The 26,869-nt window shown below is 56.1% G+C and overlaps 1 protein-coding gene across 3 annotated transcripts in view; it reads right to left on the bottom strand.

The window, feature by feature from the left end:
• Positions 1–3,683: 3,683 nt before the first annotated feature.
• The window catches only part of LOC137360057 (SLIT-ROBO Rho GTPase-activating protein 3-like), a 150,184-nt gene continuing 126,998 nt past the window's right edge, over positions 3,684–26,869 (bottom strand). For all 3 annotated transcript variants that reach the window (XM_068025649.1, XM_068025648.1, XM_068025650.1), the window contains 8 exons: positions 22,597–22,702; positions 20,257–20,484; positions 14,550–14,626; positions 13,198–13,378; positions 10,868–10,945; positions 10,136–10,306; positions 8,405–8,546; positions 3,684–7,912 (listed from right to left, as the gene is read on the bottom strand). In XM_068025649.1, the coding sequence (XP_067881750.1) occupies positions 7,652–7,912; positions 8,405–8,546; positions 10,136–10,306; positions 10,868–10,945; positions 13,198–13,378; positions 14,550–14,626; positions 20,257–20,484; positions 22,597–22,702 (1,244 nt within the window). In that variant the 3' untranslated portion in view covers positions 3,684–7,651. The remainder of the gene's footprint in view (positions 7,913–8,404; positions 8,547–10,135; positions 10,307–10,867; positions 10,946–13,197; positions 13,379–14,549; positions 14,627–20,256; positions 20,485–22,596; positions 22,703–26,869) is intronic.

The following is a 26,869-nucleotide window of genomic DNA, read 5'->3' as shown; positions in this document are numbered from 1 at the left end:
CACTGACTGGTGTCTCTCACTCCCTCTCTCTCAGGGTGATATCTGTACACTGACTGGTGTCTCTCAGTCCCCTCTCTCTCAGGGAGATATCTGTACAGTGACTGGTGTCTCTCAGTCCCCTCTCTCTCAGGAAGATATCTGTACACTGACTGGTTTCTCTCAGTCCCCTCTCTCTCAGGGTGATATCTGTACACTGACCGGTGTCTCTCAGTCCCTCTCTCTCAGGGTGATATCTGTACACTGACTGGTGTCTCTCAGTCCCTCTCTCTCAGGGAGATATCTGTACACTGACTGGTGTCTCTCAGTCCCTCTCTCTCAGGGAGATATCTGTACACTGACTGGTGTCTCTCAGTCCCCTCTCTCTCAGGGAGATATCAGTACACTGACTGGTGTCTCTCAGTCCCTCTCTCTCAGGGAGATATCTGTACACTGACTGGTGTCTCTCAGTCCCTCTCTCTCAGGGTGATATCTGTACACTGATTGGTGTCTCTCACTCCCTCTCTCTCAGGGAGACATCTGTACACTGACTGGTGTCTCTCAGTCCCTCTCTCTCAGGGTGACATCTGTACATTGACTGGTGTCTCTCACTCCCTCCCTCTCAGGGTGATGTCTGTACACTGACTGGTGTCTCTCAGTCCCTCTCTCTCAGGGAGATATCTGTACACTGACTGGTGTCTCTCAGTCCCTCTCTTTCAGGGAGATATCAGTACACTGACTGGTGTCTCTCAGTCCCCTCTCTCTCAGGGAGATATCAGTACACTGACTGGTGTCTCTCACTCCCTCTCTCTCAGGGTGATATCTGTACACTGACTGGTGTCTCTCAGTCCCCTCTCTCTCAGGGAGATATCTGTACAGTGACTGGTGTCTCTCAGTCCCTCTCTCTCAGGGAGATATCTGTACACTGACTGGTGTCTCTCAGTCCCCTCTCTCTCAGGGTGATATCTGTACACTGACCGGTGTCTCTCAGTCCCTCTCTCTCAGGGAGATATCTGTACAGTGACTGGTGTCTCTCAGTCCCCTCTCTCTCAGGGAGATATCTGTACACTGACTGGTGTCTCTCAGTCCCCTCTCTCTCAGTGTGATATCTGTACACTGACCGGTGTCTCTCAGTCCCTCTCTCTCAGGGTGATATCTGTACACTGACTGGTGTCTCTCAGTCCCCTCTCTCTCAGGGTGATATCTGTACACTGACCGGTGTGTCTCAGTCCCACTCTCTCAGGGTGATATCTGTACACTGACTGGTGTCTCTCACTCCCTCCCTCTCAGTGTGATAGCTGTACACTGACTGGTGTCTCTCAGTCCCTCTCTCTCAGGGAGATATCTGTACACTGACTGGTGTCTCTCAGTCTATCTCTCTCAGGGAGATATCTATACACTGACTGGTGTCTCTCAGTCCCGCTCTCTCAGGGTGATATCTGTACACTGACCAGTGTCTCTCAGTCCCTCTCTCTCAGGGAGATATCTGTACACTGACCAGTGTCTCTCAGTCCCTCTCTCTCAGGGAGATATCTGGACACTGACCAGTGTCTCTCAGTCCCTCTCCATCAGGGAGATATCTGTACACTGACCAGTGTCTCTCAGTCCCTCTCTCTCAGGGAGATATCTGTACACTGACCAGTGTCTCTCAGTCCCTCTCTCTCAGGGAGATATCTGTACACTGACTGGTGTCTCTCAGTCCCTCTCTCTCAGGGAGATATCTATACACTGACTGGTGTCTCTCAGTCCCGCTCTCTCAGGGTGATATCTGTACACTGACCAGTGTCTCTCAGTCCCTCTCTCTCAGGGAGATATCTGTACACTGACCAGTGTCTCTCAGTCCCTCTCTCTCAGGGAGATATCTGTACACTGACCAGTGTCTCTCAGTCCCTCTCTCTCAGGGTGATATCTGTACACTGACCAGTGTCTCTCAGTCCCTCTCTCTCAGGGAGATATCTGTACACTGACCAGTGTCTCTCAGTCCCTCTCTCTCAGGGTGATATCTGTACACTGACTGGTGTCTCTCAGTCCCTCTCTCTCAGGGAGATATCTGTACACTGACCAGTGTCTCTCAGTCCCTCTCTCTCAGGGTGATATGTGTACACTGACCAGTGTCTCTCAGTCCCTCTCTCTCAGGGTGATATCTGTACACTGACTGGTGTCTGTCAGTCCCTCTCTCTCAGGGAGATATCTGTACACTGACCAGTGTCTCTCAGTCCCTCTCTCTCAGGGTGATATCTGTACACTGACCAGTGTCTCTCAGTCCCTCTCTCTCAGGGAGATATCTGTACACTGACCAGTGTCTCTCAGTCCCTCTCTCTCAGGGTGATATCTGTACAGTGACTGGTGTCTCTCAGTCCCTCTCTCTCAGGGAGATATCTGTACACTGACCAGTGTCTCTCAGTCCCTCTCTCTCAGGGTGATATCTGTACACTGACTGGTGTCTCTCAGTCCCCTCTCTCTCAGGGTGATATCTGTACACTGACCGGTGTGTCTCAGTCCCACTCTCTCAGGGTGATATCTGTACACTGACTGGTGTCTCTCACTCCCTCCCTCTCAGTGTGATAGCTGTACACTGACTGGTGTCTCTCAGTCCCTCTCTCTCAGGGAGATATCTGTACACTGACCAGTGTCTCTCAGTCCCTCTCTCTCAGGGAGATATCTGGACACTGACCAGTGTCTCTCAGTCCCTCTCCATCAGGGAGATATCTGTACACTGACCAGTGTCTCTCAGTCCCTCTCTCTCAGGGAGATATCTGTACACTGACCAGTGTCTCTCAGTCCCTCTCTCTCAGGGAGATATCTGTACACTGACTGGTGTCTCTCAGTCCCTCTCTCTCAGGGAGATATCTATACACTGACTGGTGTCTCTCAGTCCCGCTCTCTCAGGGTGATATCTGTACACTGACCAGTGTCTCTCAGTCCCTCTCTCTCAGGGAGATATCTGTACACTGACCAGTGTCTCTCAGTCCCTCTCTCTCAGGGAGATATCTGTACACTGACCAGTGTCTCTCAGTCCCTCTCTCTCAGGGTGATATCTGTACACTGACCAGTGTCTCTCAGTCCCTCTCTCTCAGGGAGATATCTGTACACTGACCAGTGTCTCTCAGTCCCTCTCTCTCAGGGTGATATCTGTACACTGACTGGTGTCTCTCAGTCCCTCTCTCTCAGGGAGATATCTGTACACTGACCAGTGTCTCTCAGTCCCTCTCTCTCAGGGTGATATGTGTACACTGACCAGTGTCTCTCAGTCCCTCTCTCTCAGGGTGATATCTGTACACTGACTGGTGTCTGTCAGTCCCTCTCTCTCAGGGAGATATCTGTACACTGACCAGTGTCTCTCAGTCCCTCTCTCTCAGGGTGATATCTGTACACTGACCAGTGTCTCTCAGTCCCTCTCTCTCAGGGAGATATCTGTACACTGACCAGTGTCTCTCAGTCCCTCTCTCTCAGGGTGATATCTGTACACTGACTGGTGTCTCTCAGTCCCTCTCTCTCAGGGAGATATCTGTACACTGACCAGTGTCTCTCAGTCCCGCTCTCTCAGGGTGATATCTGTACACTGACTGGTGTCTCTCAGTCCCTCTCTCTCAGGGAGATATCTGTACACTGACCAGTGTCTCTCAGTCCCTCTCCATCAGGGACTGCCCAGTCAACCGTTATTCTATCCGCAGTGACCATCTAATAAAATAATTCTTACTCTGGAAACGTGTTTTATATTTAATAATATTTCAAATATCGTTCATGAATTTAAGAAAATGGTTTCATACTTAACACTTCTGTCAGGCAGCAACCCAAACAACATGTTGAAAAAAACAGCTAAAATGCCAATGGAGCAGGAACACAGCACAACAGACGGAGCACGGAGCAGAGTAAATGAATATGTAATAGTGAGGGGTGTGGGATATATCAGAGTGTTACAGTGAGGGGTGTGGGATATCTCAGAGTGTTACAGTGAGGGGTGTGCGATATATCAGAATGTTACAGTGAAAGATGTGGGATATATCAGAGTTTTACAGTGAGGGGTGTGCGATATATCAGAATGTTACAGTGAAAGATGTGGGATATACCGGAGTGTTACAGTGTGGAGTGTGGGATATATCAGAGTGTTACAGTGATGGGTGTGGGATATATCACAGTGTTACAGTGAGGGGTGTGGGATATATCAGAGTGTTACAGTGAGGGGTGTGGGATATATCAGAGTGTTACAGTGAGGGGTGTGGGATATATCAGTGTGTTACAGTGAGGAGTGTGGGATATATCAGAATGCTACAGTGAGGAGTGTGGGATATATCAGAGTGTTGCAGTGAGAGGTGAGGGATATCTCAGAATGTTACAGTGAGGGGTGTGGGATTTATCAGAGTGTTACAGTGATGTGTGTGGGATATATCAGACTGTTACAGTGAGGGGTGTGGGATATATCAGAGTGTTACAGTGAGGGGTGTGGGATATATCAGTGTGTTACAGTGAGGGGTGTGGGATATATCAGAGTGTTACAGTGAGGGGTGTGGGATATATCAGTGTGTTACAGTGAGGGGTGTGGGATATATCAGTGTGTTACAGTGAGGGGTGTGGGATATATCAGAGTGTTACAGTGAGGGGTGTGCGATATATCAGTGTGTTACAGTGAGGGGTGTGGGATATATCAGTGTGTTACAGTGAGGGGTGTGGGATATATCAGTGTGTTACAGTGAGGGGTGTGGGATATATCAGTGTGTTACAGTGAGGGGTGTGGGATATATCAGTGTGTTACAGTGAGGGGTGTGGGATATATCAGAGTGTTACAGTGAGGGGTGTGCGATATATCAGAATGTTACAGTGAGTGGTGTGGGATATATCAGAGTGTTACAGTGAGGGGTGTGGGATATATCAGTGTGTTACAGTGAGGGGTGTGGGATATATCAGAGTGTTACAGTGAGGGGTGTGGGATATATCAGTGTGTTACAGTGAGGGGTGTGGGATATATCAGAGTGTTACAGTGAGGGGTGTGGGATATATCAGTGTGTTACAGTGAGGGGTGTGGGATATATCAGTGTGTTACAGTGAGGGGTGTGAGGTATATCAGAGTGTTACAGTGAGGGGTGTGAGATATATCAGAGTGTTACAGTGATGTGTGTGGGATATATCAGAGTGTTACAGTGAGGGGTGTGGGATATATCAGAATGTTACAGTGAGGGGTGTGGGATATATCGGAGTGTTACAGTGAGGGGTGTGGGATATATCAGAGTGTTACAGTGAGGGGTGTGGGATATATCGGAGTGTTACAGTGAGGGATGTGAGATTTATCAGAGTGTTACAGTGAGGGGTGTGGGATATATCAGAGTGATACAGTGAGGGGTGTGGGATATATCAGAATGTTACTGTGAGGAGTGTGGGATATATCAGAGTGTTACAGTGAGTTGTGTGGGATATATCAAAGTGTTACAGTGAGGGGTGTGGGATATATCAGAGTGTTACAGTGAGTGTGTGGGATATATCAGAGTGATACAGTGAGGGGTGTGGGATATATCAGAATGTTACAGTGAGGGGTGTGGGAATTATCAGAGTGTTACAGTATGGGGTGTGGGACATATCGGAGTGATACAGTGAGGGGTGTGGGATATATCAGAGTGTCACAGTGATGTGTGTGGGATATATCAGAGTGTTACAGTGAGGGGTGTGCGATATATCAGAGTGTTAGAGTGAGGGGTGTGGGATATATCAGAGTGTCACAGTGATGTGTGTGGGATATATCAGAGTGTTACAGTGATGTGTGTGGGATATATCAGAGTGTTACAGTGAGGGGTGTGGGATATATCAGAGTGTTACAGTGAGGGGTGTGGGGTATATCTGAGTGTTACAGTGAGGGGTGTGGGATATATCAGAGTGTTACAGTGAGGGGTGTGGGATATATCAGAGTGTTACAGTGAGGGGCGTGGGATATATCAGAGTGTTACAGTGAGGGGTGTGGGATATATCAGTGTGTTACAGTGAGGGGTGTGGGATATATCAGACTGTTACAGTGAGGGGTGTGGGATATATCAGAGTGTTGCGGTGTGGGTGTGGGTTATATCAGAGTGTTACAGAGAGGGGTGTGGGATATATCAGAGTGTTACAGTGAGGGGTGTGGGATATATCAGAGTGTTACAAGGAGGGGTGTGGGATATATCAGAGTGTTTCAGTGAGGGGTGTGGGATATATCAGAGTGTTACAGTGAGGGGTGTGGGATATATCAGAGTGTTACAAGGAGGGGTGTGGGATATATCAGAGTGTTACAAGGAGGGGTGTGGGATAAATCAGAGTGTTACAGTGAGCGGTGTGGGAGAAATCAGAGTGTTACAGTGAGGGGTGTGGGATATATCAGAGTGTTACAAGGAGGGGTGTGGGATATATCAGAGTGTTACAGTGAGGGGTGTGGGATATATCAGAGTGTTTCAGTGAGGGGTGTGGGATATATCAGAGTGTTACAAGGAGGGGTGTGGGATATATCAGAGTGTTACAAGGAGGGGTGTGGGATAAATCAGAGTGTTACAGTGAGCGGTGTGGGAGAAATCAGAGTGTTACAGTGAGGGGTGTGGGATATATCAGAGTGTTACAAGGAGGGGTGTGGGATATATCAGAGTGTTACAGTGAGGGGTGTGGGATATATCAGAGTGTTTCAGTGAGGGGTGTGGGATATATCAGAGTGTTACAAGGAGGGGTGTGGGATATATCAGAGTGTTACAAGGAGGGGTGTGGGATAAATCAGAGTGTTACAGTGAGCGGTGTGGGAGAAATCAGAGTGTTACAGTGAGGGGTGTGGGATATATCAGAGTGTTACAAGGAGGGGTGTGGGATATATCAGTGTGTTACAGTGAGGGGTGTGGGATATATCAGAGTGTTTCAGTGAGGGGTGTGGGATATATCAGAGTGTTACAAGGAGGGGTGTGGGATATATCAGAGTGTTACAAGGAGGGGTGTGGGATAAATCAGAGTGTTACAGTGAGCGGTGTGGGAGAAATCAGAGTGTTACAGTGAGGGGTGTGGGATATATCAGAGTGTTACAAGGAGGGGTGTGGGATATATCAGAGTGTTACAGTGAGGGGTGTGGGATATATCAGAGTGTTTCAGTGAGGGGTGTGGGATATATCAGAGTGTTACAAGGAGGGGTGTGGGATATATCAGAGTGTTACAAGGAGGGGTGTGGGATAAATCAGAGTGTTACAGTGAGCGGTGTGGGAGAAATCAGAGTGTTACAGTGAGGGGTGTGGGATATATCAGAGTGTTACAAGGAGGGGTGTGGGATATATCAGTGTGTTACAGTGAGGGGTGTGGGTCTCCTCTTTCGAAGGGAGTTTGTTGTGCAGGACGGAAGAAGCTGGGGAGATGGGAGATTCTGGGATGGGGGGGGGCAGCGAGGGCTGACAATTGATTCGGGATTAAAGTCCCTTTCAAAGGGGACGCCTGGACAGAAAGGCAGGACGGAGGTTTTGGTCTCCGTACTTATGCAAGGATATGTTTCTGTTCGAGGGAGTGCAATGCAGGTTGACTGGACTGGATCCAGGGATGGGTGGGATGGCCCCAGCGAGGAGAGACTGAGTCGAATCGGCTCAGGGCTCCTTCCTCCCAGTGGAGTGAGTCTCTCGGCTCCATTCTGCACCCCTGCTTCCGCCCCACCCCCCCCCCCCACCACCCCCGGACCCCGACTCCCCACTCCTCAGGAGGTTACCTTGGGGCTCCCCTCGGCGTTGGCCCCACCACCCGATTTGAAGAGAGCCGCGGCCCGGGCCTTCATGCCCGGCCTGGACGGGGCCCCCTGCTTGCCGGCGGCCTTCTCCAGCGCCCCACTGCTGCTTCGACGCATGGTGGTCCCCTGGGCGGAGCGGGGCTCGGCCTTCTCGGGCTCCTCGGAGCTGGCCTTCAGGCGCCTGTACTGCAAGAGCTCCCGGAATACCGAGTCCATGTTCTTCACCAGGTCCTGGGGGGTGCGGGTAGAGAGAGAGAGAGAGAGAGAGAGAGGGAGAGATTCCTACATTAAGACGGCTCGAGAAGGTTCATTCCCACATTCCCCGCCCCCCACCACGATCCCACACCGGCGGCTCCCACCAAGGGCTGGAATCCCCACGGCCCCGGGGGGAAGCAACGGGACAAGGGCAACATCGGCATGTCAGGGATTTTCGGAGGTGGGTGGTGGCGGGGGGGAGGGATGTGGATGTGGATGCTCGATCGTCGAGTATATTCAATGGATCGGTTTTTGAGAATTAAGGGATGTGGGGATCGAGCGGGACGGTTGGGTTCGAAGGCAGATCAGCTCTGATCAGACTCGAGGGGCTGAATGGCCTCCTCCTGTGCTGGATCGCTCGATATCGGTGGTTTCATGCTGGCCGTTAATATTGGTCTCTGCGCCCATTCCCGGGAGAGGGCCGAGGGAAGAGACGGTCGGGTCTGCCCCCCGCGTCAGCTCACCAACCTTGCTGAGTTCCGAGCTTGTCTTCTCCGAGTGCACCCTATCGACCCTGCCAGCTGCGGCGCGGGCAGACACCGGGCTGTGAGTGAGCTGCATCAGATCCAGCGTGTTCCTTCGCTCCTGGATCCCGAAAGCCGGGCTTTGCCTGTTGACAGACACACCACAGAGCTCAGTGTCCGCTTGCACGCACAATGCATTTACACATACACGCTCGCGCACACACGCACTCGCACACACTCGCACGCACACACACTCGCACACACACACACTCGCACACACACACACACACACACACTCGCACACACACACACTCGCACACACACACACTCGCACACACACACACAGACATACTCGCGCACACACACACACTCGCACACACACACACACACTCGCACGCACGCACACTCGCACACAGACATGCTCGCGCGCACACACACACACACTCGCACACACATACTCGCACACACATGCGCACACGCATACTCGCGCGCGCACTCGCCCGCACACTCGCGCGCACACAGACATGCTCGCTCACACACACACACTCGCGCACACACACATACTCGCACGCACACTCGCGCACGCACACGCACACACACACACTCGGGCGCACGCACACACACTCGCGCGCGCGCACACACACTCGCGCACTCACACACACACTCGCACTCGCACTCGCACACACTCGCACACACTCGCACACACTCGCACACACTCGCACACACTCGCACACACACAATTGGCACCCCATTCACAAACATTCATCCAAGATGCACTGCAGCAATGCACCAAGGCTCCTTCGACAGCACCTTCCAAACCCACGACCTCTACCAACTAGAAGGACAAGGGCAGCAGATGCATGGGAACACCACCACCTGCAGGTTCCCCTCCAAGTCACACACCATCCTGACTTGGAACTATATCGGCCGTTCCTTCACTGTCACTGGGTCACAATCCTGGAACTCCCTTCCTAACAGCACTGTGGGTGTACCTACCCCACACGGACTGCAGCGGTTCAAGAAGGCAGCTCACCACCACCTTCTCAAGGGAAATTCGGGATGGGCAACAAATGCTGGCCTGGCCAGCAACGCCCACATCCCAGAAATGAATTTTAAAAATGTACACACTCATGCACAAAGAGAGCAGCAAAGGCCAGGCTGCAGGAGTTTACTAATCTCGACTGGTGTGGTACCAAACCAGCCACAGCGTACGAGAGAGAGAGGGGGAAATCAGCCAGGGTTCCTGCTCCTGATCACTGTTCAGTGAACCCTGGGTTAGAGAGAGGGGGGAAATCAGCCATGGTTCCTGCTCCTGATCACTGTTCAGTGAACCCTGGGTTGGAGAGAGAGAGAGAGGGGAAATCAGCCAGGGTTCCTGCTCCTGATCACTGTCCAGTGACCCCTGGGTTGGAGAGAGAGAGAGAGGGGAAATCAGCCAGGGTTCCTGCTCCTGATCACTGTTCAGTGAACCCTGGGTTAGAGAGAGGGGGGAAATCAGCCATGGTTCCTGCTCCTGATCAGTGTCTGTGGTTCAAGCTGTGGAGCGTGTGTGTTTCACACATGGCTGTGTGATCCTCCTGCAGTCGAATAGTTTGCTGACAATAGCTGTCGAGGGTGAGTGATGCTGGAGCTCCTGCAATCGGAGGAGGGAGACATTCAGCAAGTCCTCACTGCTCTCTGTGGTTACCATCAGTCTGATCCCTAACGGTCACAGCCACATCTGCCTCCTCCTCACCTCTCCTCCTGGACTTGGGACCGGGTCAACAGCAGCTTGTGTGGGCTTGGGTGGCAGGCTGGGATCCGCACAGCTCCATCCTCGAACAGTGTCGATATCTTCCTCACCGGACTGCTCCCACTCCTCTTCCTCAGCACAGGCTCACTGTCAGAGTCACTCCATAGCACCGCTCTGCACACAGGACAGGTACAGCACGGGGGTTAGATACAGAGTAAAGCTCCCTCTACACTGTCCCCCATCAAACACTCCCCAGGACAGGTACAGCACGGGGGTTAGATACAGAGTAAAGCTCCCTCTGCACTGTCCCCATCAAACACTCCCAGGACAGGTACAGCACGGGGGTTAGATACAGAGTAAAGCTCCCTCTACACTGTCCCCATCAAACACTCCCAGGACAGGTACAGCACGGGGGTTAGATACAGAGTAAAGCTCCCTCCACACTGTCTCCCATCAAACACTCCCAGGACAGGTACAGCACGGGGGTTAGATACAGAGTAAAGCTCCCTCTACACTGTCCCCATCAAACACTCCCAGGACAGGTACAGCACGGGGGTTAGATACAGAGTAAAGCTCCCTCTACACTGTCCCCCATCAAACTTTCCCAGGACAGGTACAGCACGGGGGTTAGATACAGAGTAAAGCTCCCTCTACACTGTCCCCCATCAAACACTCCCCAGGACAGGTACAGCACGGGGGTTAGATACAGAGTAAAGCTCCCTCTAGTTCAATTACCTGCCGGTCTCTGTTGCTTCTCTGCTGGGAGCCAGTTCAATCCCAGAGTCACTGGGAATTTCCAAACAACCGTCAGTGCTGCAGGTAAAAGAGGCTTCGGTTAGATTTCAGCAGGTGAACAGCTGCAGAAAAGGGGCTGAGAGGGACTGGGGTCCTGGGGAGAGAGGGACTGGGGTCCTGGGGAGAGAGGGACTGGGGAGAGAGGGACTGGGGAGAGAGGGACTAGGGAGAGAGGGACTGGGGTCCTGGGTGGAAGAGGGACTGGGGTCCTGGGAGAGAGAGGGACTGGGGAGAGAGGGACTGGGGCCCTGGGTGGAAGAGGGACTGGGGTCCTGGGAGAGAGGGACTGGGGAGTGAGGGACTGGGGTCCCGGGGAGGAGAGGGACTCGGGAGAAAGGGACTGGGGTCCCGGGGAGGAGAGAGACAGGGGAGAGAGGAACTGGGATCCCGGGGGGGGAAAGGGACTGGGGAGAGAGGGACTGGGGTCCCGGGGGGGGGGGAGAGGGACTGGGGAGAGAGGGACTGGGGTCCCGGGGGGGGGGGAGAGGGACTGGGGAGAGAGGGACTGGGGTCCCGGGGGGGGGAGAGGGACTGGGGAGAGAGGGACTGGGGTCCCGGGGGGGGGAGAGGGACTGGGGAGAGAGGGACTGGGGTCCCGGGGGGGGGAGAGGGACTGGGGAGAGAGGGACTGAGGTCCCGGGGAGAGAGGGACTGGGGTCCCGGGGAGAGAGGGACTGGGGTCCCGGGGAGAGAGGGACTGGGGTCCCAGGGGGGAGAGGGACTGGGGTCCCAGGGGGGAGAGGGACTGGGGTCCCAGGGGGGAGAGGGACTGGGGGGAGAGGGACTGGGGAGAGAGGGACTGGGGAGAGAGGGACTGGGGAGAGAGGGACTGGGGAACGAGGGACTGGGGAGCGAGGGACTGGGGAGCGAGGGACTGAGGTCCCGGGGGGGAGAGGGACTGGGGTCCCGGGGGGGAGAGGGACTGGGGTCCCGGGGGGGAGAGGGACTGGGGTCCCGGGGCGGGGGGGGGGAGAGGGACTGGGGTCCCGGGGGGGGAGAGAGGGCCTGGGGTCCCGGAGGGAAGAGGGACTGGGGAGAGAGGGACTGGGGTCCCGGGGGGGGGGGAAGGGACTGGGGAGAGAGGGACTGGGGTCCCGGGGAGGAGAGGGACAGGGGAGAGAGGAACTGGGGTCCCGGGGGGGGGGGGACAGGGACTGGGGAGAGAGGGACTGGGGTCCTGGGGGGGGAAAGGGACTGGGGGGAAAGGGACTGGGGAGAGAGGGACTGGGGTGAGAGGGACTGGGGAGAGAGGGACTGGGGAGAGAGGGACTGGGGAGAGAGGGACTGGGGAGAGAGGGACTGGGGAGAGAGGGACTGGGGAGAGAGGGACTGGGGAGAGAGGGACTGGGGAGAGGTGGACTGGGGAGAGGTGGACTGGGGTCCCGGGGGGGGGAAGGGACTGGGGTCCCGGGGGGAAGAAGGACTAGGGAGAGAGGGACTGGGGTCCCGGGGGGGGGGGGGGGAAGCCACTGGGGAGAGAGGGACTGGGGCCCCGGGGAGGAGAGGGACAGGGGAGTGAGGAACTGGGGTCCCGTAGGGGGGAAAGGGACTGGGGAGAGAGGAACTGGGGTCCCGGGGGGGGGGGGGGGGGGAAGGGACTGGGGAGAGAGGGACTGGGGTCCTGGGGGGGGAAAGGGACAGCGGGAAAAGGGACTGGGGAGAGAGGGACTGGGGGGAGAGGGACTGGGGAGAGAGGGACTGGGGAGAGAGGGACTGGGGAGAGAGGGACTGGGGAGAGAGGGACTGGGGAGAGAGGGACTGGGGTCCCGGTGGGGGGGGGGGGGGGGGGGGAAGGGACTGGGGAGAGAGGGACTGGGGTCCCGGGGGGCAGAGGGACTGGGGAGAGAGGGACTGGGGTCCCGGGGAGAGAGAGACTGGGGTCCGGGGGGGGAGAGAGGTTGCTGCTCTCTCTGATGCCTGCCTCAATGATCCAGAGTGAGAGGCTATTGTGCGGTCTGAATGCTAGCATCGACCAGTGGGGCCCAAGAGCCTCAATGTGGCCTGTATCCGTGTAGATTCCAGGTGACTCACTCCAGGGGAAATGTGGGAAAGCATTTACAGGTGGAGGATGTGGACAGTCGGGGTTGGGGCTACGTGACCCCCATCCCTGACCACACCCCACCTTCCGCCCAGGATCACGGGGTCCTTTTGAAACCGGGATCCAGCTGGGCTGCGATTCCCCACTTGGTTGAATAGCCCACTCAGACCTCACTGCCTGATTCCCAATGGAGGGACAGAGCCCAGGGAGCCCCCAGTTCTGAGTTACTCACGTGTCCATTACTTCAATGTATTTGTGGGGCACGAGCCCCTTGGCCCCTCCGATCTGACCTCTCCACCAGTCGTCAGACACCTTCTCAAACAACAGCACCGACTCTCCTTTCCTGAGGGAAAGCTCCTTGGCAGAGCGAGCCCCATAATCGAACCTGGCCACAGCCCGGAGATCAGATGCTTCTGTAGGAGAGAGAGAGACAGCCTTCGCTGTAGTCGTTCTGTGTCACAGTCTCACAGACTCAACTCACCGCCCCTGGGAAACTCGCCCACTCTTGTACTGTTCCAAACCTGCAGGCTTTTCCCTCAATCCCCATTCCGCTCAAAAAAAAACAGGATTAGCTCCTGTCACTGGCTCATTACATAGCTGTGTAGAAATAGAGGGGGGCAGGGACATACAGAGAGGCAGAGAGGCAGACAAAGAGAGAGAGAGGGAGAGAGAGACAGACAGAAAGAGAGAGAAAAGAAGGAGAAAGGCACAAACAGACAGAGAAGGAAGGAGAGAGAGACAGACAGAAAGAAAGACAGAGAGAGAGGGAGGGAGGGAGGGAAAGAGCGACAGAGAGGGAAGGAGAGAGACAGACAGACAGAGGGAGAGAGAAAGACAGACAGGGGTAGGATGAGAGACAGACAGACGGAGATAGGGGGGAGAGAGACAGACAGATGGACAGACAAAGATGGGGATGGAGAGAGGGACAGACAGACAGAGGGGGAGAGGGAGAAAGAATAAGGCAGACAGGGAGAGGGACAGACAGACAGAGATAGGATGAGAGAGAGACGGACAGATAGAGATTGGGGAGAGGAAGAGAGAGAAACAGAGAGACAGAGAGGGAAGGAGAGAGAAAGACAGACAGAGGGAGAGAGAAAGACAGACAGAGGGAGAGAGAGACAGACAGACAAAGGGAGAGAGAGACAGACAGACAAAGGGAGAGAGACAGATAGACAGAGATAGGATGAGAGAGACAGATAGACAGAGATAGGATGAGAGAGACAGATAGACAGAGATAGGATGAGAGAGAGATAGGTGGAGAGAGACAGACAGATGGACAGACAGAGATGGGGAGGGAGAGAGGGACAGACAGAGGGGGAGAGACAGACAGACAGACAGACACAGGCGCTGCTTCACAAACCACTGACCACCTCCAGGCGCGTATCCATTGTCTCTCGAGATAAGGAGGCCCAAAAGAAAAAAAAAGAAAGACAGACAGAGGGAGAGAGGGAGACAGACGACAGAAATAGGGAGGGAGAGAAGGACAGAGAGGGAGAGAGAGTGAGGGAGAGAGAAATAGAAAACAGAGAGAGAGAGAGTGGGAAGGAGAGAGCGAGGGACTGAGAGGGAGGGAGAGACACCTACCATCCTCACTGATGTGTGTTTCTAAAAGTAGGTCTTGTTCACACTCCTCGATGACTGGCTCATTCTGCAAACCATCGCTGTTTCAACAAAAGATTCGTTAATTCAAATCCAATGTGTGATGCGAAATACCAATTGTTCCAGAGAAGTTTCACCCAGTTTTCACTATCTGTCTGACTCCCAGCACCTACACAACAGCAGCCAATAACCAGTCCCCAATATCACCCTGCCCCATATCATTCCCCAATATTACACTGCCCCATATCATTCCCCAATATCACCCTGCCCCATATCATTCCCCAATATCACCCTGCCCCATATCACTCCCCAATATCACCCTGCCCCATTTCACCCCGAATATCACCCTGCCTCATATCATTCCCCAATATCACCCTGCTCCTTATCACTCCCCAATATCACCTTGCCCCATATCATTCCCCAATATCACCCTGCCTCATATCATTCCCCAATATCACCCTGCCCCATATCATTCCCCAATATCACGCTGCCCCATATCACTCCCCAATATCACCTTGCCCCATATCATTCCCCAATATCACCCTGCCCCTTATCATTCCCCAATATCACCTTGCCCCATATCATTCCCCAATATTACACTGCCCCATATCATTCCCCAATATCACCCTGCCCCATATCATTCCCCAATATCACCCTGCCCCATATCATTCCCCAATATTACACTGCCCCATATCATTCCCCAATATCACCCTGCCTCATATCATTCCCCAATATCACCCTGCCCCATATCATTCCCCAATATCACCCTGCCCCATATCATTCCCCAATATCACCCTGCCCCATTTCACCCCGAATATCACCCTGCCTCATATCATTCCCCAATATCACCCTGCTCCATATCATTCCCCAATATCACGCTGCCCCATATCACTCCCCAATATCACCTTGCCCCATATCATTCCCCAATATCACCCTGCCCCATATCATTCCCCAATATCACCCTGCCCCATATCATTCCCCAATATCACCCTGCCCCATTTCACCCCGAATATCACCCTGCCTCATATCATTCCCCAATATCACCCTGCTCCATATCATTCCCCAATATCACGCTGCTCCATATCACTCCCCAATATCACCTTGCCCCATATCATTCCCCAATATCACCCTGCCTCATATCATTCCCCAATATCACCCTGCCCCATATCATTCCCCAATATCACGCTGCCCCATATCACTCCCCAATATCACCTTGCCCCATATCATTCCCCAATATCACCCTGCCTCATATCATTCCCCAATATCACGCTGCCCCAAATCATTCTCCAATATCACCCTGCCCCATTTCACCCCGAATATCACCCTGCCTCATATCATTCCCCAATATCACCCTGCCCCATATCATTCCCCAATATCACGCTGCCCCATATCACTCCCCAATATCACCTTGCCCCATATCATTCCCCAATATCACCCTGCCTCATATCATTCCCCAATATCACCCTGCCCCATATCATTCCCCAATATCACGCTGCCCCATATCACTCCCCAATATCACCTTGCCCCATATCATTCCCCAATATCACCCTGCCTCATATCATTCCCCAATATCAACCTGCCCCATATCATTCCCCAATATCACGCTGCCCCATATCACTCCCCAATATCACCTTGCCCCATATCATTCCCCAATATCACCCTGCCTCATATCATTCCCCAATATCACCCTGCCCCATATCATTCCCCAATATCACGCTGCCCCATATCACTCCCCAATATCACCTTGCCCCATATCATTCCCCAATATCACACTGCCCCATATCATTCCCCAATATCACCCTGCCCCATATCATTCCCCAATATCACCCTGCCCCATATCATTCCCCAATATCACGCTGCCCAATATCACTCCCCAATATCACCTTGCCCCACATCACTCCCCAATATCACACTGCCCCATATCATTCCCCAATATCACGCTGCCCAATATCACTCCCCAATATCACCTTGCCCCACATCACTCCCCAATATCACACTGCCCCATATCATTCCCCAATATCACCCTGCCCCATATCATTCCCCAATATCACCCTGCCCCATATCATTCCCCAATATCACACTGCCCCATATCATTTCCTAATATCACGCTGCCCCAAATCATTCCCCAATATCACCCTGCCCCATTTCACCCCGAATATCACACTGCCCCATATCACTCCCCAATATCACCCTGCCCCATATCACCCCCAATATCACCCTGCCCCATATCACTCCCCAATATCACCCTGCCCCATATCACTCCCCAATATCACCCTGCCCCATATCACTCCCCAATATCACGCTGCTGCATATCACTCCCCAATATCACCCTGCCCCATTTCACCCCGAATATCACACTGCCCCATATCACTCCCCAATATCACCCTGCCCCATATCATTCCCCAATATCACCCTGCCTCATATAATTCCCCAATATCACCCTGCCCCATATCATTCCCCAATATCACGCTGCCCCACATCACTCCCCAATATCACCTTGCCCCATATCACTCCCCAATATCACCCTGCCCCATATCATTCCCCAATATCACCCTGCCTCATATCATTCCCCAATATCACCCTGCCCCATATCATTCCCCAATATCACGCTGCCCCATATCACTCCCCAATATCACCTTGCCCCATATCATTCCCCAATATCACACTGCCCCATATCATTCCCCAATATCACCCTGCCCCATATCATTCCCCAATATCACCCTGCCCCATATCATTCCCCAATATCACGCTGCCCAATATCACTCCCCAATATCACCTTGCCCCACATCACTCCCCAATATCACACTGCCCCATATCATTCCCCAATATCACCCTGCCCCATATCATTCCCCAATATCACCCTGCCCCATATCATTCCCTAATATCACGCTGCCCCAAATCATTCCCCAATATCACCCTGCCCCATTTCACCCCGAATATCACACTGCCCCATATCATTCCCCAATATCACCCTGCCCCATATCACCCCCAATATCACCCTGCCCCATATCACCCCCAATATCACCCTGCCCCATATCACTCCCCAATATCACCCTGCCCCATATCACTCCCCAATATCACCCTGCCCCATTTCACCCCGAACATCACCCTGCCCCATATCACCCCCAATATCACCCTGCCCCATATCACGCCCCAATATCACCCTGCCCCATATCACTCCCCAATATCACCCTGCCCCATATCACTCCCCAATATCACTCCCCAATATCACACTGCCCCATATCACTCCCCAATATCACACTGCCCCATATCACTCCCCAATATCACCCTGCCCCATATCACTCCCCAATATCACGCTGCCCCATATCACTCCCCAATATCACACTGCCCCATATCACTCCCCAATATCACCCTGCCCCATATCACGCCCCAATATCACCCTGCCCCATATCACTCCCCAATATCACACTGCCCCATATCACTCCCCAATATCACGCTGCCCCATATCACTCCCCAATATCACCCTGCCCCATTTCACCCCGAATATCACACTGCCCCATATCACTCCCCAATATCACCCTGCCCCATTTCACCCCGAACATCACCCTGCCCCATATCACCCCCAATATCACCCTGCCCCATATCACGCCCCAATATCACCCTGCCCCATATCACTCCCCAATATCACACTGCCCCATATCACTCCCCAATATCACCCTGCCCCATATCACTCCCCAATATCACGCTGCCCCATATCACTCCCCAATATCACACTGCCCCATATCATTCCCCAATATCACCCTGCCCCATATCACCCCCAATATCACCCTGCCCCATATCACCCCCAATATCACCCTGCCCCATATCACTCCCCAATATCACCCTGCCCCATATCACTCCCCAATATCACCCTGCCCCATATCACTCCCCAATATCACCCTGCCCCATATCACTCCCCAATATCACCCTGCCCCTTATCATTCCCCAATATCACCCTGCCCCATATCACTCCCCAATATCACCCTGCCCCATATCACTCCCCAATATCACACTGCCCCATATCACTCCCCAATATCACCCTGCCCCATATCACTCCACAATATCACACTGCCCCTTATCATTCCCCAATATCACACTGCCCCGTATCACTCCCCAATATCACCCTGCCCCATATCATTCCCCAATATCACCCTACCCTTATCATTCCCCAATATCACCCTTCCCCATATCACCCTGCCCCATATCACCCTGCCCCTATCATTCCCCAACATCACCCTACCCCATATCACCCCCAATATCACCCTGCCCCATATCACCCCCAATATCACCCTCCCCCATATCACCCCCAATATCACCCTGCCCCAATCATTCCCCAATATCACCCTGCCCCATATCACCCCCAATATCACACTGCCCCAATCATTCCTCAATATCACTCTGCCCCATATCACTCCCCAATATCACCCTGCCCCATCTCACTCCCCAATATCACCCTGTCCCAACATCACCAAAGAGGACTGCCCTGCCCTTCTTCCAATAGTGACTCTGGGATCTTTTACACGGACCCGAGGGGGCAAGCAGAGCCTCAGTTTATTTATTCATCTGAAAGACGGCACTTTGAACAGTTTGTCGCTCCCTCGGTACTGACCCTCCGACAATGCAGCGCTCCCTCAGTACTGACCCTCCGACAGTGCGGCGCTCCCTCAGTACTGACCCTCCGACAATGCAGCGCTCCCTCAGTACTGACCCTCCGACAGTGCGGCGCTCCCTCAGTACTGACCCTCCGACAATGCAGCACTCCCTCAGTACTGACCCTCCAACAATGCGGCGCTCCCTCAGTACTGACCCTCCGACAGCGCGGCGCTCCCTCAGTACTGACCCTCCGACAATGCAGCGCTCCCTCAGCACTGACCCTCCGACAGCGCGGTGCTCCCTCAGTACTGACCCTCTGACAATGCGGCACTCCCTCAGTACTGACCGTCCGACAGCGCGGTGCTCCCTCAGTACTGACCCTCCGACAATGCAGCGCTCCCTCAGTACTGACCCTCCAACAATGCGGCGCTCCCTCAGTACTGACCGTCCGACAGCACGGCGCTCCCTCAGTACTGACCCTCCGACAGCGCGGCGCTCCCTCAGTACTAACCCTCTGACAGCGCGACGCTCCCTCAGTACTGACCCTCCGACAGCGCGGCGCTCCCTCAGTACTGACCCTCCGACAGCGCGGCGCTCCCTCAGTACTAACCCTCTGACAGCGCGACGCTCCCTCAGTACTGACCCTCCGACAGCGCGGCGCTCCCTCAGTACTGACCCTCCGACAGCACGGCGCTCCCTCAGTACTGCTCGGGGAGTGTCGGCCTGGATTCGGTGCTCGAGTCTGGAGTGGGACACGAGCGCACGACCTTTGACCCAGAGCGCAGAGTGACTCCCACCAAGGCACAGCTGACAGGGAAGTTGCTCTGCTGAATCCTCTGACCTTTCACCTCCCCCCCCCCTCACCCCGCCGCCCCGCTCCCGAACCCTGCTCCACCGATCTTTAGCCGCTAACTTTACTGGGGACGGGGTGAGGGGGGGGGTGGCTGGTTGGGTTGTAGCAGAAGGGATCGAGTGGCCCGGCCTCCTTTTTGGGGAGGAGGTCGAGGGGAGGTGAGACTCCTGAGCCCTCATGTCCCAGGCCTGAGATCAGTCTGTCCCACACACTACCCCCCACTCCACCCACCCCTCCAGCACTCACCAGTAGTCTCCCTCCTCCGTCATGCACTTCTCGTACACCGGTCCTTGCAGCTCCTGCTGCCGGGGGAAGACCTTATCGTGGTGGATGATGATGGTTTTGATCACCTCGTTGACCTGCGCCTGGCAGGCGACGGGATCCTGATCCTCGGGGACGGTCACCAGGGTCGGGCCAAAGCACACCGCCAGATTGTGGGGGTCCATCATATTCTCATCACTGTACTGCGACAGGCTGGGAGATAAACGGGGTGGGGGGGAGGGGGTTAACAGTGAGAGGTCACTGTGATCAGAAGCAGGATGGATGGGCTGAACGGACCCTTCCCTTAGACACGGCAACAACACAGTATTAGCAACAAAAAAAAAACGCACTTGCAGTGCTAGACGAAGCCATTCGGCCCATTGTGTCTGTGCCGGCCATCAAGCACCTATCTATTCTCATCCCATTTTCCAGCACTTGGCCCGTAGCCTTGTATGCTATGGTGTTTCAAGTGCTCATCTAAATACTTCTTAAATGTTGTGAGGCTTCCTGCCTCTACCACCTCTTCAGTCAGTGCGTTCCAGATTCCCACCACCCTCTGGGTGAAAAAAATGCTTCCTCAAATCCCCTCCAAACCTCCTGCCCCTTACTTTAAATCGATGCCCCCTGGTTATTGACCCCTCCGCTGAGGGAAAAAGTTTCTTCCTATCTAACCTATCAATGCTCCTCATAATTTTGTATACCTCAATCAGGTCCCCCCTCAGCCTTCTCTGCTCGAAGGAAAACAACCCTAGCCTATCCAGTCTCTCTTCATAGCTGAAATGCTCCAGCCCAGGCAACATCCTGATGAATCTCCTCTGCACCCTCTCCAGTGCAATCACATCCTTCCTATAGTGTGGTGACCAGAACTGTACACAGTACTCCAACTGTGGCTTAACTAGTGTTTTATACAGCTCCATCATCACCTCCCTGCTCTTATATTCTATGCCTCGGCTAATAAAGGCAAGTATCCCATATGCCTTCCTAACCACCTTATCTACCTGTGCTGCTGCCTTCAGTGATCTATGGACAAGTACACCAAGGTCCCTCTGACCCTCTGTACTCCCCAGGGTCCTACCATCCATTGTATATTCCCTTGCCTTGTTAGTCCTCCCAAATGCATCACCTCACACTTCTCAGGATTAAATTCCATTTGCCACTGCTCTGCCCATCTTACCAGGCCATCTATATCGTCCTGTAATCTAAGGCTTTCCTCCTCACTGTTTACGACACCACTAATTTCCGTGTCATCTGCGAACTTACTGATCATACCTCCTATATTCACGTCTAAATCATTAATGTACACTACAAACAGCAAGGGTCCCAGCACCGATCCCTGTGGTACACCACTGGTCACAGGCTTCCACTCGCAAAAACAACCCTCGACCATCACCCTCTGCCTCCTGCCACTAAGCCAATTTTGGATCCAATTTGCCAAATTGCCCTGGATCCCATGGGCTCTTACCTTCTTAACCAATCTCACATGTGGGACCTTATCAAAATCCTTACGGATATCCATGTAGACTACATCAACTGCTTTACCCTCATCTACACATCTAGTCACCTCCTCGAGAAATTCAATCAAGTTAGTTAGATACGATCTCCCCCTGACAAAGCCATGCTGACTATCCCTGATTAATCCCTGCCTCTCCAAGTGGAGATTAATCCTGTCCCTCAGAATTTTTGCCAGTAGATTCCCAACCACTGATGTTAGACTCACCAGCCTGTAATTCGCTGTTTTATCCCTGCTACCCTTCTTGAATAATGGTACCACATTCACTGTCCTCCAGTCCTCTGGTACCTCTCCTGTGGCCAGAGAGGATTAGACAATTTGTTCTGGTTCTTTTCCCGATTATCTTAAATCTGTGTCCCTCTGGTTACCGACCCTCCTGCCACTGGAAACAGTATCTCCTAATTTACTTCATCAAAACCCGTCCTGCTTTTGAACGCCTTGATTAAATCTCCCCTTAACCTTCTCTGCTGTAAGGAGAGCAATCCCAGCTCCTCCCGGTCTCTCCACATTAGCTGAAATCCCTGGAAGCATTCCAGTAAATCTCCCTCCGCACCCTCTCCAAGGCTGTGACACCCTTCCTAAAGTGCGGTGCCCAGAATTGGACACAGTTCTCGAGTTGGGGCTCAACCAGTGTTTTGTAAAAGTTCAGCGTTTTGTACTCTACGCCCCTGTTTATAAAGCTGGGAGGGGTGCACGCAGAGGGAGGTGATGTCTCCGGACCACAATCCTACCCCCAACAATTGGCAGTTTCCCCGAGATATACCCGACAGCGGACTTGGACCCTGGCTGCTCGTGACACACAATGACCGACTTACTGATTTAGAAGTGCAAACAGGTATCTCAGCACAACAACAACTGACGGCTCGAGTGTCCCCACCACAGCCTTAATCTTGTAGGCCCGCTCCAGCAAATTCTCTGACTCTGGTAAGAGAGGAGAGGATTAATAACCAACCGGTTTAGTGAGGCCCCCACGGTGCAGGGACACCAGGGGAAGGGCTGAGGCCCCACGATTCCGGGGCACCGGGGGAAGGGCATAGGCCCCACGATTCCGGGGCACCAGGGGAAGGGCTGAGGCCCCACGGTGCAGGGACCCCAGGGGAAGGGCCGAGGCCCCCAAGGTGCAGGGACACCAGGGGAAGGGCCGAGGCCCCCACGGTGCAGGGACACCAGGGGAAGGGGCCGAGGCCCCCACGGTGCAGGGACACCAGGGGAAGGGCCGAGGCCCCCACGGTGCAGGGACACCAGGGGAAGGAACGAGGCCCCACAGTGCAGGGAAACCAGGGGAAGGGCTGAGGCCCCCACAGTGCAGGGACACCAGGGGAAGGAACGAGGCCCCACAGTGCAGGGATACCAGGGGAAGGGCTGAGGCCCCCACAGTGCAGGGACACCAGGGGAAGGAACGAGGCCCCACAGTGCAGGGATACCAGGGGAAGAGCCGAGGCCCCCACGGTGCAGGGACCCCAGGGGAAGGGCAGAGGCCCCCACGGTGCAGGGACACCAGGGGAAGGGCCGAGGCCCCCATGGTGCAGGGGCACCAGGGGAAGGGGCCGAGGCCCCCACGGTGCAGGGACACCAGGGGAAGGGCCGAGGCCCCCACGGTGCAGGGACACCAGGGGAAGGAACGAGGCCCCACAGTGCAGGGAAACCAGGGGAAGGGCTGAGGCCCCCACAGTGCAGGGACACCAGGGGAAGGAACGAGGCCCCACAGTGCAGGGATACCAGGGGAAGGGCTGAGGCCCCCACAGTGCAGGGACACCAGGGGAAGGAACGAGGCCCCACAGTGCAGGGACACCAGGGGAAGGAACGAGGCCCCACAGTGCAGGGATACCAGGGGAAGGGCTGAGGCCCCCACGGTGCAGGGACACCAGGGGAAGGTCCGAGGCCCCACGGTGCAGGGACACCAGGGGAAGGAGCCGAGGCCCCCACGGTGCAGGGACACCAGGGGAAGGGCCGAGGCCCCCACGGTGCAGGGACACCAGGGGAAGGAACGAGGCCCCACAGTGCAGGGAAACCAGGGGAAGGGCTGAGGCCCCCACGGTGCAGGGACACCAGGGGAAGGTCCGAGGCCCCACGGTGCTGGGACACCAGGGGAAGGGCTGAGGCCCCATGGTGCTGGGACACCAGGGGGAAGGGCTGAGGCCCCACGGTGCTGGGACACCAGGGGGAAGGGCTGAGGCCCCACGGTGCAGGGACACCAGGGGAAGGTCCGAGGCCCCCAGTTGCAGGGACACCAGGGGAAGGGCCGAGGCCCCCACGATGCAGGGACCCCCAGGGGAAGGTCAGAGGCCCCACGGATCAGGGACACCAGGGGAAGGGCTGAGGCCCCAGGGTGCAGGGACACCAGGGGAAGGGCCGAGGCCCCACGGTGCAGGGACACCAGGGGAAGGGCCGAGGCACCCACGGTGCAGGGACACCAGAGGAAGGGCCAAGGCCCCACGGTGCAGGGACACCAGGGGAAGGGCTGAAGCCCCACGGTGCAGGGACCCCAGGGGAAGGTCCGAGGCCCCACGGATCAGGGACACCAGGGGAAGGAACGAAGCCCCACAGTGCAGGGACACCAGGGGGAAGGGCCGAGGCCCCACGATGCAGGGACACCAGGGGGAAGGACCGAGGCCCCACGATGCAGGGACACCAGGGGAAGGGCCGAGGCCCCACGGTGCAGGGGCACCAGGGGAAGTGCCGAGGCCCACACGGTACAGGGACACCAGGGGAAGGGCCGAGGCCCCACGGTGCAGGGACACCAGGGGAAGGTCCGAGGCTCCCACAGTGCAGGGACACCAGGGGAAGGTCCGGGGCCCCAAGGTGCAGGGACACCAGGGGAAGGGCCGTGGCCCACACGGTACAGGGATACCAGGGGAAGGTCTGAGGCCCCACGGATCAGGGACACCAGGGGAAGGTCCGAGGCCCCACGGATCAGGGACACCAGGGGAAGGAACGAGGCCCCACGGTGCAGGGATACCAGGGGAAGGGCTGAGGCCCCCACGGTGCAGGAACACCAGGGGAAGGTCCGAGGCCAAACGGTGCAGGGACACCAGGGGAAGGTCTGAGGCCCCCAGGTGCAGGGACACCAGGGGAAGGGCCGAGGCCCCCACGGTGCAGGGACACCAGGGGAAGGGCCGAAGCCCTAAGGTGCAGGGACACCAGGGGAAGGGCTGAGGCCCCCACGGTGCAGGGACACCAGGGGAAGGGCCGAAGCCCTAAGGTGCTGGGACACCAGGGGGAAGGGCTGAGGCCCCCAGGTGCAGGGACACCAGGGGAAGGGCCGAGGCCCCCACGGTGCAGGGACACCAGGGGAAGGGCCGAAGCCCTAAGGTGCAGGGACACCAGGGGAAGGGCTGAGGCCCCACTGTGCAGGGACCCCAGGGGAAGGTCCGAGGCCCCACGGATCAGGGACACCAGGGGAAGGGCTGAGGCCCCACAGTGCAGGGACACCAGGGGGAAGGGCTGAGGCCCCACAGTGCAGGGACACCAGGGGAAGGGCTGAGGCCCCACAGTGCAGGGACACCAGGGGGAAGGGCTGAGGCCCCACGGTGCAGGGACACCAGGGGAAGGGCTGAGGCCCCACAGTGCAGGGACACCAGGGGGAAGGGCTGAGGCCCCACGGTGCAGGGACACCAGGGGGAAGGGCTGAGGCCCCACGGTGCAGGGACACCAGGGGAAGGTCCGAGGCCCCACGGTGCAGGGACACCAGGGGAAGGGCCGAGGCCCCCACGATGCAGGGACACCAGGGGAAGGGCCGAAGCCCTAAGGTGCAGGGACACCAGGGGAAGGGCTGAGGCCCCACGGTGCAGGGACCCCCAGGGGAAGGTCCGAGGCCCCACGGATCAGGCACACCAGGGGAAGGTCCGAGGCCCCACGGTGCAGGGACACCAGGGGAAGGGCTGAGGCCCCACAGTGCAGGGACACCAGGGGGAAGGGCTGAGGCCCCAGGGTGCAGGGACACCAGGGGAAGGGCCGAGGCCCCACGGTGCAGGGACACCAGGGGAAGGGCCGAGGCACCCACGGTGCAGGGACACCAGGGGAAGGGCTGAAGCCCCACGGTGCAGGGACCCCAGGGGAAGGTCCGAGGCCCCACGGATCAGGGACACCAGGGGAAGGAACGAAGCCCCACAGTGCAGGGACACCAGGGGGAAGGGCCGAGGCCCCACGATGCAGGGACACCAGGGGGAAGGACCGAGGCCCCACGATGCAAGGACACCAGGGGAAGGGCCGAGGCCCCACGGTGCAGGGCCACCAGGGGAAGTGCCGAGGCCCACACGGTACAGGGACACCAGGGGAAGGGCCGAGGCCCCACGGTGCAGGGACACCAGGGGAAGGTCCGAGGCTCCCACAGTGCAGGGACTCCAGGGGAAGGTCCGGGGCCCCAAGGTGCAGGGACACCAGGGGAAGGGCCGTGGCCCACACGGTACAGGGATACCAGGGGAAGGTCTGAGGTCCCACGGATCAGGGACACCAGGGGAAGGTCCGAGGTCCCACGGATCAGGGACACCAGGGGAAGGAACGAGGCCCCACGGTGCAGGGATACCAGGGGAAGGGCTGAGGCCCCCACGGTGCAGGAACACCAGGGGAAGGTCCGAGGCCAAACGGTGCAGGGACACCAGGGGAAGGGCTGAGGCCCCCAGGTGCAGGGACACCAGGGGAAGGGCCGAGGCCCCCACGGTGCAGGGACACCAGGAGAAGGGCCGAAGCCCTAAGGTGCAGGGACACCAGGGGAAGGGCTGAGGCCCCCACGGTGCAGGGACACCAGGGGAAGGGCCGAAGCCCTAAGGTGCTGGGACACCAGGGGGAAGTGCTGAGGCCCCCAGGTGCAGGGACACCAGGGGAAGGGCCGAGGCCCCCATGGTGCAGGGACACCAGGGGAAGGGCCGAGGCCCCCATGGTGCCGGGACACCAGGGGAAGGGCTGAGGCCCCACTGTGCAGGGACCCCAGGGGAAGGTCCGAGGACCCACGGATCAGGGACACCAGGGGAAGGGCTGAGGCCCCACAGTGCAGGGACACCAGGGGGAAGGGCTGAGGCCCCACAGTGCAGGGACACCAGGGGAAGGGCTGAGGCCCCACAGTGCAGGGACACCAGGGGGAAGGGCTGA

This window comes from Heterodontus francisci, unplaced genomic scaffold (genome assembly GCF_036365525.1).
Source record: "Heterodontus francisci isolate sHetFra1 unplaced genomic scaffold, sHetFra1.hap1 HAP1_SCAFFOLD_892, whole genome shotgun sequence".
Taxonomy (NCBI): Eukaryota; Metazoa; Chordata; class Chondrichthyes; order Heterodontiformes; family Heterodontidae; genus Heterodontus; species Heterodontus francisci.
Note: the sequence above shows the minus strand (reverse complement) of the source record. Positions and strands in the feature narration are given on the sequence as shown.